Source organism: Pavona decussata, unplaced genomic scaffold (genome assembly GCF_977016875.1).
Source record: "Pavona decussata unplaced genomic scaffold, jaPavDecu1.1 SCAFFOLD_156, whole genome shotgun sequence".
NCBI lineage: Eukaryota > Metazoa > Cnidaria > Anthozoa > Scleractinia > Agariciidae > Pavona > Pavona decussata.
In genome coordinates, this window is record NW_028145568.1 from 2,951,360 (window position 1) to 2,969,839 (window position 18,480).

General features: G+C 38.4%; 1 protein-coding gene across 9 annotated transcripts in view; it reads right to left on the reverse strand.

Moving 5' to 3' along the window:
• The window catches only part of LOC146465292 (G-protein coupled receptor 83-like), a 40,383-nt gene that overhangs the window by 9,251 nt on the left and 12,652 nt on the right, over nt 1-18,480 (reverse strand). For 3 of the 9 annotated variants that reach the window (XM_085128531.1, XM_085128537.1, XM_085128538.1), the window contains exon 2: nt 7,658-10,286. In XM_085128531.1, the coding sequence (XP_084984657.1) occupies nt 9,270-10,286 (1,017 nt within the window). In that variant the 3' untranslated portion in view covers nt 7,658-9,269. Of the gene's footprint in view, nt 1-7,657; nt 10,298-15,185; nt 15,520-18,480 lie in introns of those variants that run through there. The other 6 variants (XM_085128535.1, XM_085128532.1, XM_085128536.1 and 3 more) reach the window with 4 other exon arrangements.

Consider the following 18,480-nt stretch of genomic DNA (forward strand, 5'->3'; position numbering starts at 1 on the left):
TATTATTATTATTATTTGGTTTCTTTGTTTGTTTAAAGAAGATAACCCCGAAAAGAATTGACTACCTTCTCTTAAACAAAAATCTTTCCAGAGACAAATGTAAATTTGCATGTTGTGTCGGTTGTTCAACGATTTTCTTTTTGGTTTGTTGTTTGTTTGCTTGTTTGTTTTTTATCCACGTGAAAGCATGGACCATTTTATTAACCAAAAGGACAAGTTCACTGGCTGTGCACTGATGCAAATAAGCGCTGAAAAACATTGCTCGCCAAGGATATGCAACCACAGACTGCTCCGCATACGCGGAACCACAGTTCGATAAAATTATGCAAACGAGAACAGCAAAGGTAGTGTATGTTTTTAGTTTTGAATCTTTCAAGAGCGATTCAAACCATGGCGCAGCGTAAGCTTAAGACAAACACATAAGTCTTATCAAAGACAAGAAACATAAAACGTTTGGCTTGGCAGTTGGACCCGGAGTTCAACAGAGGTTTTTTTGTCGGCAAATTAAATTCCCGTCGTACTTGATTTTAAGATTTACATGTCTAAGTGTAATTTATTGTCCTTTTAAGTAAGGCAGTTTTCCCTGCATTTACAAACAAGAACTTAAATTAAGCCAAGAAAAGAACTGTCCGTCGAAGTTTGTAGAACCCTTCGTTAACTATGCGAAACTTCTCAGCGCGTTCTGTAGATATATATATTTTTAACTTTTCATACCCCGAACACAAATACATCAATGGGGCACCTGTTAGTCATTGTCGTTGCCGCAGTTTGCAAGAAACCCGACTGTCGCAAATTTTCTTATTTTATCAGAAGGGACAAACAACTTATCACTAACACCAACTATTTTGCTTGATGTGGGAAGTTACATGTCGATAGCACTGAACGATTATCTTTCTGTAGCCGGAAAACTGTCATAACAAATTTATTTCGACAAATTTAGAAGGGGCAGGGCGACCATTTTCGTTGTAACTAGTTTTTGAGTGTCTCATCTCTCCTTTTATTACACTTGTAAAGCGACTTGTTCAAAAGTTCAAATGGTCAAGTACTACAAAATAGCTATAGATCGCTCAAAGCACCATACTCATGCTTATCTACATAATGTCGAGATTAGAAATAACAAAAATAGGGTTGCCGGAAAAGCGAATTACATTTGTCAGGCTCGCATATGTACACTTGGATTTTTTGTAATCATTTGTTTTAAGCCAGGCGCGGGAAGAGTGGAGTTGGGAGGGCTGAGACTGAACGACCTTATTGAATGATCTCAGCTATTGTATTAAAGATTTACATTTCCAGTTCTTGAAACTTTTGAAAACCCGATGTGATGATGTAAGATATCACACATGTGACAGTGTTTCATCACATATCAAACGCCGAGAAAGGGGTTGAAAATACTACGCATAGCGGAATATTCTTGACGGACTTCGAGGTTTTTGATATTGTGATGAAACACTGTGACAAATTTTCGATATAACTTCTCAAACAAACTCGTTTTGAAGCGAAAATTAAGGATGCAAAGGATGAAATCTTTTAACTAACTGCTGATTAATGTGAGGGTATTAAAAACACTTTGAGCCTTGAAAGAGAAGAGAAAGTTGTCTGATATTTGTTCTGCAATATGATAAGTTTAAAGAAAATGCAAGCCTGCTATTATAGATATGGGTACAATTATTGAAGGAAAATAGATTTGAAATTTTGAAGGAAGATTTGAGTTGTAAAATGAATACATAAATTCACGGATTTAATATAGGTTAATGTCCTAAAATTTTAATCAAGTTAAGTTCCTTAAAAATAGGGTCTGTGTGAACATCATAACTGCCAGGGACTTGTTCACTATCCGGAAGAATCAAAATTCGTTTCTGTGTTTTGACCCCAAAACTAAGTTATAGTCAGTACAGACAGGGAAGGATCATAGAGTCGTATGGAGCATATAGAATAGTATTAATTCGAACACGGAACTACTTTGGCCATTTCGCCACACAGCCTTAACGCATCTTTGATGCAAAATCATGAAAACGACAGAATAAGCGTATGAAACTTAACACCGTTAACATTTATCTAAAACATCATAGCCTGATTATTTCACGAACCAACAAACACCAAAACTGTTAAGCGTGGGATTTTACTTGATCGAATGACGAGTTCCTTTTCCGTGATAACAGGTAAACGTTTAATATCATTATGCTCACGCGTAAAAGCTTACTTTAAATGGACGTTGGCATAGGATATTCAGCATCATATTAAAGACAGGACTTGGAGAGGACGGAAACATCGCGTACTGTAAGTACCTCCTGGTGTTTCTCATAAATCCTTAGAAAACTTTTCTAAGGATTTGTGAGAGCTTTATCTGGAGTATCTGTTTGCGCTCCAAGTTTCCTCATCTATGATTTCGGCTTTTTGTCACCAAGTCGTAAAAAAAGTGTCTCAGTTATCATATGGAGGAATGTTACGAATCAGTGACAAGTCATCACTTGTCGAACTTTCTTACAGAATATGAATGAAATCGGGAAATCCACTGACGTGATCGAATCTGAAGGGAAGCCAAAGTCACGAGTAAATAAATCAGCACTAAAGAATTCTGCGGAATGCCGGCGCTTATGAAAACGTGATTATCATTGGACGAGAAAGAGAAATTTTGGGAAATTCACGGTGGCGGATTTTCATTAACTATTGTGTTGAGATATAGGTGATGCCACAAGAGTGCCAATGACAATGAACTACTCACTCATAATATTGAAATGTGAATCGAAACTTGTAATAATATGTTGTAAAACGCCATTTTATAGTTGTTATGAAATTTAGTTACTGTTAGTGACAGTTATTGTTGTCATTCCAGAGTCATTTTTAAGCAAGGGATCGTATCTCGTGACATTTTTGACTCAATAGTAAACTACAGTCCAACCTGTTTATGGTGGTCGCTTACGGAAGGTGGTCGCTTACCAGAGGTCAGACCAAAGGTGGTCTAAATTACGGGTAATCTACATATCGTCATTACGGAGACCTAACCCTTTTGCCAGTGCTTATCGCAACCCATAGTAATAACTTTTCTTAGCTACAAGTATATTAAGACTGGTCCAAAATTATTCTAGGCAAAAAATCTTAGGGTCTATAATAATTGATTGTATCTCACAAATTACTTTACACAGCGAGTGAGACAATTCTTCTGAAAGAAACTTGACTCTTTTATTACTCCAGGTGGCGCTGTCTACATTTTTTAAGGAAACGGAACCGACATAAGCAAAAAGTTAACAACTCTTCTATAAAACCTGTGATGTCCGTGGTAACCAGCATTTAAAACACCAGCGGGCCTTTTGGTTGCAAAACAATCCCACACTTGTGCGTCGATAAGTTTGGAACAAACAATAAACTCCTGCAGAACAGTTGAACGCATTTTATTTTCTCAGAGGCCACGCGTGTCAGTTTAGTTTAAGCTGAAAACGTGCTTTGACATCAGTTAAGTATTAAATCATTACGCACTACACGACAGCTCAACACTGGCTGGACTCTCCTACAAGGGATTCAATCTGATTAAAGTTTATTTCCGTGTATAGTATAGTGCATGTGTATTTTGATTAATTGTTTTAATGCTAAGCTTAGCCTATTTCGGGAGACACTTCCGGTAGCTATGACTGTGAGATTTACGGCGTCCGCTGTAATGATGTGGCCAATATGTTATGGCGACCCATTTTTTTCAATTTCCGCCCGTCACGAGAGATACAGCCGATTGTGTGTCAAGTGATCGCCTACGGGAGGTTAAAAACAATTGGAGATTTTAAACAATCATCTCTAAAGTGGTCGCTTACGAAAGGTGGTCGCCTATGAGAGGTTCCATCTATAGCGATTTGACTTGAAAACGCTTGGTATTTTGGAAAAAGTAGTCGCTAATGAGAGGTGGTCGCAAAGGGAGGTTCGACTGTACTTCGGTTAATGTTAATTCGATTCATGCTCACAAGTTATTTGAGAAAAGAAGTAAAATACATAAAAATATTCACTAGATGAAAGTAGTGTTTGAATCGTACTTCCTTTATTTTGCGACGAGAATTTAGAAAGCTACAGCCTTATACAAAAACTGTCGGAAACTTGTCGACAGAAAACATCTCGTAGAGGATGTTGAAAAAACCATTTCCGAGCCTATAGATTTCAAAGTTTTTGGAGGAGGATGGATCCAGACCCCCGTACAAACTCGCGACCCCGGCGCTCGTTTGCAAGCCCCCCTCCTCCCCCCCCCCCCCCCCCCCCCCTTCCAAGAGAGGGGCCGCCGTCCCTGTCAATTCCGTTAATTCTCTTTTAACTGACTTATTTTTCTTAAAGATATTTGCTATTGACGTTTGAATATTCGCTAGCATTTCTCTTATTTCAATTAAGCTAGGTTCCGTTGACGAATTTTCTGTCATCTCTGTATTCTCTTCATCTTCAGTCGCGGCCATGTTGCTTCGTTTGGCGTCCCTGAGCTCTTCTTCCACTTCTAAAGAGCCTTGTTCACTTCGTTTGTTCTTGCGGCCTTTTCTTGTCATCGGAGTTTATCAGGCGATACTAACCTAGGTTTAATGAATGAATCAAATAATGATTTGACGTCACACAGGAAGGGATGAGTGGGTCCCCTCTCTCGTGATATGTGCCTCAATAATAGATTTTGATTGGGCCGCGTCTGTGAAAGACAATTAGAACATTACATCCCTACTAGGAGAGGACAGAGTTTTATGCATAAATTAATGTGCAGATTTGTGACTACAGCGAAGACCCAACCCAACCCGACCCAAACCTAGACATGGCCTCCCTTGCGGGCATTCCGTGTAAAAAGAAATCTACCCGTTTTTAGACACGGTACGCCCCTAAGGGCATCCCTCGTAAAAAGATACCCGACCCAAACAAAAAAAAAAAAAAAAGAAAAAAGAAAAATAACGACGACGAAGATATCGAGCCAATTTTAAGACACTTGCTGCCCACAGGGCATCACACGTAATTAAGCAGGTATGCCTAGATATGTCGGGCATTGTGTACGTTCCCTAAGTCCTCGCATTCCAACCAATTTCAAGAATGTTTAACAGAGTCATTTAATTTTGAACAAATTCTTCTCTGGATTCATTTGAACTCAAAGTTTCTCTAAATTAGCCTCTTCCAGGCGTTCAGTTAGTTGGGGCGCAGCGCGAAAAAAGGCGCGCGAAAAAATAAAGAAAAAGCGCGCGAAGGGAAGCGAAAGAACGCCTGTGGGCAAACTTAACAAACGGTCGTTCCGCCCACTTATATGGCTTGTGGTTTTCAGTTGTCAGCAGATGTCAATCAGACCCTAATCAGAATTCCGGGAAATATGATCCTTCAATCTTGAATTGCGAGTTGGCGCGTCTTTCCTGTTTGATTGTGCTTTTCATGTCCCTCAATTCTCCGTTTTTTTCTGCAAGCGAATTGACAGTCTATCCTCCGACGTGTTGCAGGTTTTGCCAGAAAATTGTAAAGTGCCAGGGAACAAAAATTCCCGGAGTATCTATTTTTAATGTTGTTTTTAATAAGGTTTCGGGAGCAGAGAGCTTGAATAGTGTTGGCCGACCTTGCCAGTTCGTTGGGGCATGAACTGAAAAGAGACCCAAGATTCTCGAATGTAAGTTGTTTGACCTGTGTAAGAATACTGGCTAGAACGCATGTCAGTATTGTGAAACTATTCTCGGGGATTGTGGAAAGAGAATCGCTGAAAGCGGCAAAACGACAGACGAACGCTAGATCGCCGACTGGAGATGTACTCCTTCCGCGAAACGTGCTAACACGCACTCAACAGATCTACAGGAATCGACCAGCAAATCCTTGGCGGACAGACAAGTGGTGATGACCAAAGTACGTTGGAAGTATCGCCTATTTATATTTGTGGCCAAATCGATTCTGCCATGAATATCGACGGAGAACAAACAGTCATTAAAGTGTTAAGCTCCTTCGTTGTTTATGTCGTGATGTTCAATCGTCTTATGCGCCAGTGATTTTTCACTTTCGTGTTGTTTGGTGAATCAACGCTCGTGGACCAAAATTTATTACGTTTCTGGCTAGGAAACAGGATTTATCCTGACGAACGTCTGATATTTTTTCGCGGTTGCAACTCCAGACGTAGACTGATCTCCTTTATCCTTATAATGATCAGAACTGAACGAGACGAAAGTTTAATGGGCTTATCTCGGCTCAATTAATTTAATGGTTTTTTCCCCAAATCCCTAGAAAAGTAGCTTTTTGCGAAAAATTATTCGCGAAAATAAAGTAAAAGAATTCTCGAAGGCGCTCCACATGCGGAAAATTTTTAAGAATGTTGTTTATCGCAGATTTGACACTCGATGAAAGGATGGCCGCCATATCGAATTTCTCATCTGCGTCAGCAACGTTGTAGCGTTGACAAAATCTGTCAAAATTGACCAATCAGAGGGTATACCAGATCCTGGTATACCGGAACGACCGTTTGTTAAGTTTGCCCACAGGCGTTCTTTCGCTTCCCTTCGCGCGCTTTTCCTTTATTTTTTCGCGCGCTTTTTCTCGCGCTGCGCCCCAACTAACTGAACGCCTGGAAGAGGCTACTCTAAATTCGCTCGCATTATGAGGCTTAAGCTTTCAGGACGCAATTACAGACGTTATTTGGGAATTAATTTCAACTGTCTCTTTTTTTTTTTTAATTCGGGATAAAACTTAGACGAGGGCTCGTCTTTTCTCGTCTGGTCTACGACCCAGCAGAACCATTAATTGACTCACATTTAAACTAGGTCTTTGGTAAAAAGTGCAATGCGAAGACTAAAATTATGGAAGGTAGAGAGATGAAATGATTGAAATGATTACTATATTATCTGCGATCGGACGTATGATGGCCAGTTAACTTCTCACTTTACGTACATATTAGTCTTTGAGCGAAAGCTGATCGAGGTTGATTGTTTGGAATTTAGCGAGCAAAGAGATCTATGTTTCCCTATGCCCATTCAGTTTTAGTTAATTTCACTTAATATCACCTTTGAGTTGAAGATATCGACCAAAAGATATGATATTAAAGGCACTTCCTTCATCAGTTGCCAGTTGTTTGGTGATCGTCCCTGCTTGGAACTTGGATCTCGGGTAAAAGTAGCCGATGCAAACAGCACGTTACTGAAATAAACTTCAAGTACTCTCCAAAATGTGACCGACCGTATGGTGGATGGTAGTAAGCGAAAAGCAAGCTGGCTGTTGTCCGCTTCTCACCTTCAGCATGGAGAAGCCCAAGGCACTGGTTTTAACGTTTTTCCCAGTAGCTGTTTGTACATTTCAACTCACTTCACTCATCTCAATACGAAACTTGCTATCTCCTAAACAACAACAGATGATATAGACTGCTGGTTGTTTGGGGGAACTAGGAGAGAGGGCAGCCTACACCATTTGCAACGTCTTGCATGGTTTGTTGAGAGGACGAAAAAAAAAAACGTACAACAGAACAATGCTCCCAACCTTAAAAAAAAGTGCAGCTGCAGGTTATCAGGGCCATGTGAAAATAGTGCTCTTGAAAGGTGTAGGTCTACTGAGCTAGGGTATTTACCTTATTCTCTTATTCACGCAATTGTTGTAGTCCGTGAGTCTTGATTTACTAACGGAACCGTTCTGTATTTTTGCCATGACGCGCACTCCGTAAAACATATGGACTATTCAAATCCTTGGCTTGAAATCGTCATTGATTTAAGGTAAAATCTTTATTTAAACGCTGTGATTCCTTCAGGTATTACAGTAAAATACCCTTAATTATACAATATATAAAGTATGATAGAAAGATGATACTAATGCTAATGTATACTATTAATATTAATAACAATAAATGGACAAATAGACGTCATTTCGATTTGAATTGAAGCACATTTCGATTGTACCATCTCTTGTAACTTTCTATATGACTAGTATTTTCGAGAATCGTGAAATGGCTTTTTCTGTTTAATGATCCGCAAATAATAACAATAAACAACAAGAAATATGTTCCATAACTTCGTGGCAAGAACCCCTCGTCCTTTGCCTAATGCTCCATGCATGATCCCCAGTTTCTGAATATTTTAAAACACGTGTAAAAAATAGCTTCATCATCCAGCTAAAGATTTGAAATGGGCTAAGAGAATGATTAGGATAAAATCAAGTTTTTTTAGACGTGCTAATTTTTTCAAATAATACACAGCTTGTTTCAGAACAAGGGCGTGCTGCTATACTGATACAGCAGCAAAAAGCAAAGGCATGAAATTCTTGTAAAACCAAATGTGACATTTTAATCTTAAATGGATAGCACTTTGCAGTGTTTTCTCGGCGTGAATTGTTCTAGGAACCACTAAACTCTGTGGTGTTTTTTTACGTAACCTTCTCCTTCCCTGGAGACATTCATTTTTTTGTATCTATCTTATTACCTGTATGCGACCAGTTGGCTATATTGTAAGGAGAAATTACAGTCCAACGATCAAGAAACAATTCTTCAAAAGGGTCAGAAACATTGTTTGCCCCTGTGAGACTCTCTTGTTGGAGGTTTTTGTACGGCGTTAATTTGTTCGTTTACAGGGGATTTATGGAGCAACATTAACAAACTATTTAAGTACTATAATATATAAGTCACATCCAATCTAACTTTTTATTTTCAGGGAAAATTGGTACCCCAAATTTATCCAAAGTATTGCTATATATATATTCCAATTTTGTGATGTATTTCCATGACAGGATACGAATTCACCTTCAGCAAACTGAAGCTCAAAAGTGTCTACGCGGTTAATTAGGGCATAATATTGTCTTTATGATTTCACGCTCAGAAATTTGTTCTGTGAGAGAATGAAAGCCAAATTATGTTTGATTACACATCTGTAGCCTGTAATGCCCTGTTAGAGCAGAAGTTTGGTGTTAGCATTAATTCGCGAGATATTTTGTTTTAGGACTGATTAGACATCTACGACGTTGAAATATCAGTCGCTGGTGTGACCACCGTGAGACATCTATTTTGCCCAACAAGAAAGGGCTCCCATAAAATTAACTTAAGCTTATTCTATGTTTATTTTTTTGTATTTTGATTCATCAAAGATAAAAAAAAAAATGTCAATAAATAAAACGTCCAGTTATTAGCGCGTGCGGAACCTTACTCGCAAATATTAGTGGACACCGAGAGTTGAAGGCTACCTTTGAAAAATGAGTCGACAGGGTCTTGGGAAAGGAACGCGGCGTTCTTTTTTATCTATTAGTTCTAGCAACACGGAAAGAAAACATTCTTGTACTGAAGAGTGTTCTAGGGTGTAGTTACTGCATATGGTGAGAGTTTTCTCGAGCTACAAGCATGCTTCAGCGCACTGTTCGTTTAATAGGGCAGCCCTTGTAGACTTGGTTCTTTGGCTGCAAGTTTTTGATTCTTCGCTAAACCGTCTGGTGACCATTCTTGTGAATGCCGATTTAATCCTGCCACTTAATCGAATGTAAAGCCATGGGTTGATAGCGCTGTTTGCGTGGCCCAGCCAGAAGACCAGATACATAACAAAATCTGGTACGTTAACATGCCCTGCAGTTATTGCCAGGAAGAGGTGGTACGCCTGCGCAGGAAGCCAACAAAGAGCAAATACCACGACAATGATGATGAGCATTCGGATTACTCTTTTCTTTGTGATTTCCTGTTGTTGGTGAACTTCAACCAGCTGATTTCCTGGCGCTTTATGGAACCATATCTTGTGAGCGACTTTGGCGTACAAGACGGAAATGACAATCAGGGGAAACACGTAGGTGGCGAGGAAGATGTAGACGAAAAAACCGCGAAAGATACTATCTATGTAAGTGATTCCAAAAAGAGAAAAGTTATATCCGCACAATTGACTCTGCAGGTCAAAGAAAACCAGCCAAGCAGACATCAAAACCATTGACATGATCCAAACCACAGGAGAAACCAATTTGGCTTTTCTGAACCATAGGGAGCGCCGATTTAAAGGGCGAACAACTGCGTAGTATCGATCGATCGCCATGAATACTAAGCAAAGGATGGACGCCATAACTGTGACATTAGCCGTGTAGAAGACGGCCCTACAGGTGATTTCTCCAAGTAGCCCAGTAATCTGCCACTCGCCCTCAGTATGAAAGTAAGCAATGGACCAAGGCATCATAACCAAAGTAACCAGCAGATCAGCCACGGCCATGTTGACGAACATGAAGCTTGTCAGTGATCGTACTTCGGGTTTCTGCCACACGATGTAGATTAAGAGGGCGTTTCCTAACACGGATGCAAGCATTGTTAAGGCGTACAACACGGTGAATGTGATCGGTATCACCTGGCTTTCTCCCATTTTGCGTGTGGCTTTTATCTGTAGGCGAACTGAAAGTAACCATGATTAATAGTAAGCATCCTTGCCTTAATTTAAATTGTACGTAATTGATAGGGTTGCAAAAATTGTCATACAGGAGGAGTGGGGGAGGGGGATCGGGGATCGGAATTACACCACTTTAGTTTTCATTGAATGTGTATTAGATACGTTTTTAGTGGTTCGAATCTCTTTCCGCTCCCAGACTATTGCTTTTAAATGAGACCGCACTGTTGAAGCATTTCAAGTCAGTTAATTAAGTATTAAATAAACACTACCGCAATTAAGCACACATTTAAAGGAAGAAAATTCCTATATCAATGTATCTCAATTTTTTCAAAAGATAAATCTAATGTAAGTAATAAACAGTAAGTAAAACCGTTAATTAGTATGTAAGTATCAATTCTTAGTACGTAAGCAATAATCCTTAGTACAGTTGAACCTCTCCACAACGGCCACCTTGGGGACAGAAGAAAGTGGCCGTTGTAGAGAGGTGGCCGTTATGGGGAGGTAGGTGTGTAATATGACAACTTTTTTTCGGGAAGTACAACATGTTTATTGTGCCAAGTTCATGCTTACTGTAGACACAATAAAACGTAAATAATGTTTTGAATGAAAATGTAAACAAGGCAAAACGAGCAAGGTTCGCAACATTCGCTATATTATTGTAGACAATTTATGCTTACTGCAGCATAAAAATGGAACACAATCAAAATACGTATATCATTAAAATGGCTACAGAAACGTAATGTTCCGAAGACAAATGTCGATTACTGCATCAGTTTATAAAAAAAAAAAAAGGTTTTTACAAAAAAGTGCTGTACTGGCCGTTGTCGAGAGGTTATTTTGGCAGTTGGGGGCGCACTTTAGTGGCCGTTGCCGTTGTAGAGAGGTGGCCGTTGTAGAGAGGTTTAAACAAGAGCTAATGTATGGACTGTCCGCCGGGACAAAAAGAAGTGGCCGTTATAGAGAGGAAGCCATTGTCGAGAGGTGGCCGTTAGTGGAGGTTCGACTGTATGTAAGTAATAATTTGTTCCTTGTTCTTCTTTTCCCTGCACTTTATTTATCATTTATTATTTATTTATAATATCATAATCTTTGACTGGCCCTCCCAGATTAATAAAGATGTAAGTTGTAAGCTAACCGATGACTGAAACAGTGAAAAGCCTAAATGATGTCAACGATTCAGGAGCCGGCCAAGAACTTTTTAATTCTTGGACATGGGTTAACAAAAATGTTAAAGGGGATGGTCACAGGTAAATGATTTTTTCCTGCCAATTCATCATGGGATTTATAAACAAAATGTTCTGAACTTAACTTTACTTTCAATGTGTTTTGTAGAAGCACAGGTTTGTATTGTTTTTGTTTTGCTGTTAATCTGACATAGTGTATTATTACCCTTAATGCGAAATTGATTACGTAATAAGACAGGTTCTCCCTCGCAACGCAACTCAAGTAGAAGGCAAAGCCGCAAAGCACTGTCAATTACACGGGTCGATTGGAATTCTTGGAAACGTCAGTTCAAGCACATTTATCAAAAGAAATCGATCATTGGAACTACGTTTTTGCATTGACTCTTGTTCTCAGAAAGACGAGAAATTTCAATATGGAAGAGCAGTTGCTGTTGGAACAGAGGAAGATGACAACATACTTGATGAAGGGGATGTAGGGAAACAATTGAGGTTGAACAGTCTGCGCAGCGTTAGAGGGATTAAAATTATGTTCGCGGCAAAAGACAAACGGCAAAAATGACCACGTGACCATATTTATCTTTCATTTTGCACTCATTGTTTTCAAGTTCTTAGTAAAAGTTGAATAGTTTTGTGCTAGCATCAAAGGCCTGATTTAGTTCATACTATTCTACCATGATTCACTCATTTTCTTCCCAAAAACATACACGCCTATCTGACTTTTGCCGTTCGCCGTGAACGAAATTCTTAATCTCTCTACTAAAACGATTTGATTGATTATAAATACGATATTTTTACGCCAAAAGCTCCGAGTGACCAAAAGTTTTCGAAGAGCAGATTTGTAGGAAAACTGCTGAGCTTCGATATAACGTTTAAAACTTAATTTCGCGTGACCCTTCTGTTTTAATTTTCTTTCAGCCTTTTATACCTCCTTGTTTGAGAGTTCATTGAATGGGCAAATAAGCACACTCTAGATAACACATTAGCATTTTGACATTTTTTTTTTTTCGAACGAAGAAACTGAACGATAGTCATTCGAAAAACTAAAATCGTACTGAGTTTTTGACCGAGTTAAATACGGACTCCAAGTCTGTTGAAGCAACCCAACGATGATGTCTACCAAATTCAGTTGATCCTAATGATGTCTTACTAATGTTCCGAAAGCAATCGAACACAATTACTTCGATTTGCAGCTGTTGTCCTGACACATTTGTTGATTAAACATTACCGCTGATACGATGACACTGTTAAGGAAAAACAGCAGAGAACATGATTTTCGATGAGCTGAAACCCGTTTTTCCTCGGTAAAACACATTCTCGCGTTAAAATTTGTCCTCGATTATTTTGAAGTGACTTTCAATTTACGCATGCCAATTGTTTTACTGAAGAACTATAATGCGCAACGTTAAATTAACCTCTCCATCGCCGCTCAGTTCTGAGTTTCTTGCCTGTATTTTCTGCTCGTACGTAAGGTTTCCCAAAGGTCCGAGGTTTATTTTCAATAAGGTTTTTATGTTTTGTTTTGCCTCTTTGCCATCTGCACCCACTATTCAAAAGCTCACAAGACCGCAGCTCTAGGCATTTGAGCAAAACTTGCGAGATTTGAGGCCACAAGTAATTTCTTATAAAATACTTCTGTTTTATCAAATGCTTTTACAAGCAGTGTTTGTTTTACATGATCCAATACTAACCAGAAACAATGAATGAAAAGTAAATTAGACCACATTCGTCTTTCGATATACATTATAATCGATTTTGAGTAGAATCTTTATTGGATGGTGTCACAGACTTTTAGCGACGCGATAATATTAACGTTATTATAAAGAAGCAGTTCCTTAACTGTCGATTGAAGGGAAAGTTTTCTTGAAATATTCTAACAAAGGAAATCCAGGCCATCGGTTGCTATCGTAGCCAGCTTCCTTGCACCACGTACACGGCGTGAGTGTGAGTGCACTCGGGATCATGGCTTTTCCCCCTAATAGTTTAGTGACAGTAATTTGGATCTATCTTCGCCCATTATTCAAATTTTTAAAATAGTCGAACGTCAAAAAAATTAATCCAGACAGGAAATTGCTCGCTAACTTTTGGCAAGACATAAATGCCATGGAAGCGGTAGCGAAGGACATGCAATTTTGAACTTTCTTGTCATATTGGGTCGGTTGGTGTTGGTCGGTTAAAATAAAAGATTGGGAAATAAATAAATGAATGAAATTAATGAATTACAGCGGCTCTTGACTATATCTTCCTTCTGTTTTGAGACGAAACGCACTCCTTCTGAATTGTATTCGAAGACGCCGTTAAAAGCCGGCTGAGTAATTAAAAGATTTACACAACGCATATGGAAGTGGAATCGCCTGAGATAAGAGAGCATAAAATGAAAAAAACAAACGTTTATGTACTTTAAACTAAAGCAGTCCAATGTATTTCCTTAGGATTCTTAGCGCGCGTCTCCAAAAGGACTACTGCACAGAATTTAATGCACCGAAATTGTAAATGGAAATATTTGTTTATTTTATCCAGTAAAAAGAGTTGTCTTCGCTTGTCAGTAGACATAACGACGTGGTATTAGGTTATCATATAGCTGTCAAAATTCGACCGACCATTGGCTGGTTAATTTTGGATCTGTCAGGCGAAATTTCTTCGTTCTTTATGAAGCTGCTGTGGAAATATATCAAGGCAATATTATCTTAAGGGAATAATATAGCCGAATAACTGAAAATGTGCGCCGTGGATCCACCGACTAAGAACTAATGTTTTAGTGAATCTCCTTACGGGCACGAAACAATATCTTCGCGTAAGAATAGGAAGAAAGACCATTTTGCGAAATGATAGCAATAACACCAACAATAACCAATAATTTTTGTTAACTTATTGGGAACTGTATGCAAGAATTGCAATGACGCACAACCGAGATGCGAAACTTGAATTTTTATGCTACTGGATTTTGCCTGCTGTTTGTGTAAAATTTGTCAATTTGAGAGGATGTTGTTTTAAACTAGGTACTTATCCTTATATACGGTTGCATACATTAAAAACCAATAAATAGACCAAAATACCGAAAAAAAAAAAAAAAAAAAAAACAAGAACGAGAGCAAAAACAAAAAACAGATATCAGTGAGTTGTTCGGGTTAGGAATATTCTGAGACTGGAGTAGCATTTTTTCTAATGGTGCGTGTGAACAAGTCACAACTTTCTATAGTTGGCGAGAAACAGGTTTGACAGATAGCATGCAAATTTTCATGAGTGGAAATTTTCCAAAGGGCCCATTAACCCCGAAGAGAAAATTTGCACTCTGTGCCTCAGTCGACTACTTCCTCGTCACTTTCTGGTATCTACTGACTTGGATCCTGTGATTGTACTTTAGATTCTATTTCCAGCATTTTTGAGAGCCGCTTCAACATTACTGCTCGCAAAACTTACTTTTTACCCCTGCGTGGAGACGGACATTATGTAAATTGGTGGCTTGCCTTTGAAGAAAATACATAAGACGAAGACACCGAACAAAGCACTATTGCAAATCTCATTACTCAATTCATCAGTACAAAGGATAAACTCATATGTGGACAACGTGTAATTATCACAAACTAAACGGCATCTCTAGTAGACATGAAAATTGATGATACATGGTGGCATCCAAACGCTGAATAATTAAGCAGGGAAAACTAACAAATGTAAACTTATTTACGTTAATCATGGTCTTTACTAGACATACCTTATGAATTTGAGATCTGGATTCACTGTCCGAACGTTTGAGAAGAACCTTATAGATAGATTCAACGAAACAAATGTTTATTTGGACAGCTCTTCCTGCTTTTCTAGAGTCGCTTCAGTTATAAACAGTTGACATTTGTAGCAGGTGCCTTTATAGTGCATGCTGCTTCAATTACCGCCTTTGATATTCAGTTTCTGCTAATTGACCGATAGATGCGTTGCCAATTAAGGATTCGCTAGATTGACGTTAGCAGTTGATTGGAAAACCAATCCAAATAAACTTCCCGCGTGCAAAGTGGAAGCGGCAGAGTTAATGCCCTCAGTTGCTTCGCCTGCATATCAAAGCGATGATTATCTGTAATAATAGCCATTTCATTTGTTCGCGGCGCATCCGTCGGGTGGCACACCGTACATTTGAACTGCTAACATGTGACCCACTTGTTGCCTGTTAAAATACACTGTCCATATAAACTCCACATAACGAAGGAGCAAAACAAGGAAAACAGAACAACAACAAAAACAAAACAAAAGAAACAAACACACAAACGAGGAAATTGATTGAATTCCGAAAATATAGTCACTGACAAAATTTCAGACGTGCCCTCCAACTAACCCATAGGGGATGTCGACTAATTATGGTGCACTGCGGGGGGGGGGGGGGGGGGGGGAAGCCCCAAAGGCGGTTGAAACTCTGCAGGATAGTTTTTTTTTTTCAGTTTTGCATATCTGACTGCCTCGATTAAAACTATCACGCTACCTATACGATTAATATTGATCACTTGGCTTTGCTTTCAAAATGTATTATTATTATTATTATTATTATTATTATTATTATTATTGTTATTATTATTATTATTATTATTATTATTATTATTATTATTTTTATTATTATTATTATTTGGTTTGCTTGTTTGTTTGTTTAAAGAAGATAACTTCGAAAAGAATTGACTACCTTCTCTTTAACAAAAATCTTTCCATAGACAAATGTAAATTTGCATGTTGCGTCGGTTGTTCAACAATTTTTTTTTTTTTTTAACCCAGGCCACGTGAAAGCATGGACCATTTTATCAACCAAAAGGACAAGTTCACTGACTGTTACAAACTGACTTGACCACTGATACAAATAAGCGCTGAAAACATTGCTATCGCCCAAGGATATGCAACCACAAACTGCTTCGCTTACGCGGAACCACAGTTCGATAAAATAATACAAATGAGGACAGCAAAGGTGGTGTTTGTTTTTGTTTTGAATTTTTCAAGAGCGATTCAAACCATGGCGCAGCGTAAGCCTAAGAAAAACACCCACTTTGTCTTTCACTTTTGAATTATTAATGAGTTTGAGAAGTACGCAGTAAAACACGAAGCCCGAAACCCTTATGAAAACGTTTCAAATCATACAAACTTCTCATATGTATGAATTCATGTTAGCTCCATTTGGAGTCATTTTGGATAGTGATGAAGAAAATGGCAAATTATAACTACAATTATTTTCGGCGCTATGCGCTAGCATAGATTTTAATGTGCTCATAACACCTTGCACGCGCTCGTCCTGAGTAAAGAAAGCTACAGTAGCATCACAAAATAGCATCCCACAGAAGGTAAACGCTTAATTCCCGGTTAATTGCTTTCTAAGAACCGCGGTAACAATCGACTAGCTTTAAAAAGCGTTTTTACCGAAGTCATACAAAAACTTGTTAAGTCTCTTAGCCAATCGTAGTTATCTAGTTCTGACTATACAAATTATTTTGCCTTGTCTCAAAAAAAAAAAAAAAATTCATGCACTGTAAGTAGATGTTGCAAAAGAAAATGGCATTCTCAGCGATGGTTGTCGTCCCTGTATTAAAGTGAGAGACCAGCTTGCTTACAGTGAAACACACAGTGACATAGTCTTTGAACACGGGACTACACTGGCCATTTTGTCACACGGCCAGTACGCATCTTTGATAATATCAACATGAATTAATGTTTTGATGAACAAAACGTGAAAGCGACAGAATATGAAACATGAGACCGCTAGCATTTATCTATAACATCATGGCTTGATCATTTATTACTGAGCGGTTTAAGAGCAGTCTTATTGCTGGCGAGCGTTAGCGAGGCAGCACACTATTCTTTACTATAGCGAAAAAATCGGAAACTTTCACGGATCTAAGATAGGAAGCATGTGCAGTTGGTTGGTTTTTATTATTCGGGATATCCCTCCCTGCGATGACGGCACTTAAAATTACAAGATGTCTGACAAGAGTACCAGGAGATTTACAGTTGTTTACATTGTTCCTCGCCCGTTGAGACAGATCATTCACATTATTCTTCACCAGTTGAGGAAATAAATTTGACCATTGAGTCAAAATCTCTGCCCTTTGAGGTAAATCAGTCATGTTGTTCTTTGTTCGGCGAGGCGAAAGCAATCTTGCAACAATAGATGTTGGGGTTGGATATTTCAGCATCGTATCAAAGACGGTAGTTACGTTCCTTTTTGCGGCAAAAGGTTAATGTCAGCTTTGTCACTATTAAGTGAATAAAAGCTCCAAGTGTTAGCATGGCGGATTGTTTTCAGCACCGCATGGCGAGTTCCTATTACGTGCAGCTTACTGGTATGAATTCCTGTTTGTTCCAGTTAAGATGGAGTTATTTTAAATATTCATGAAAAATATGGCAAATTATAAGTCGGTTGATTTGTTATCGTTTCTATAAGTAGGCGCCCAGCTCGCCACTTTAAACACAGGGACCTTAAGTTTTTTCTTCTTTTTTTAATGTAATTTTTTTTTATTTTGTCATACTACACACATTACAAATTACAATACAAAATACAGGTTTTCGTTTTGAAGGTAAAAAATTGCGAGGACTCTTAAGCGAAACCACGAGGTCTATAAGAAATTAGGTTTCCTCACGAAATACAAGAGTGAATAAACAGCGTACTAATAAATATGGATGAACTAGAAGCAGTAGATCGGAGAATTGTATTAAAAAATAATTGTCAGTTCTTAATAACAAAGAAATGCTTTAACTTATTGTTGATGAATGTTAGAATATTAAAAAAACTTTGAGCCTTGAAAGAGAAAAGAAAATTGTCTGATCTTTGTTCTGCAATATGGTAAGTTTAAAGAAAATGCATGACTGGTATTAAAGATATGGGTACGATTATTCAAGGAAAATAGATTTCAAATTTTGAAGGAAGATTAGAGTTGCAAAATGAATACATAAACTGACGGATTTGAAATACGTAAATGTCCTGAAATTTTAAGCAAGTTAAGCTCTTTAAAAAATGGGTCTGTGTGAGCATCGTAACTGGCCTT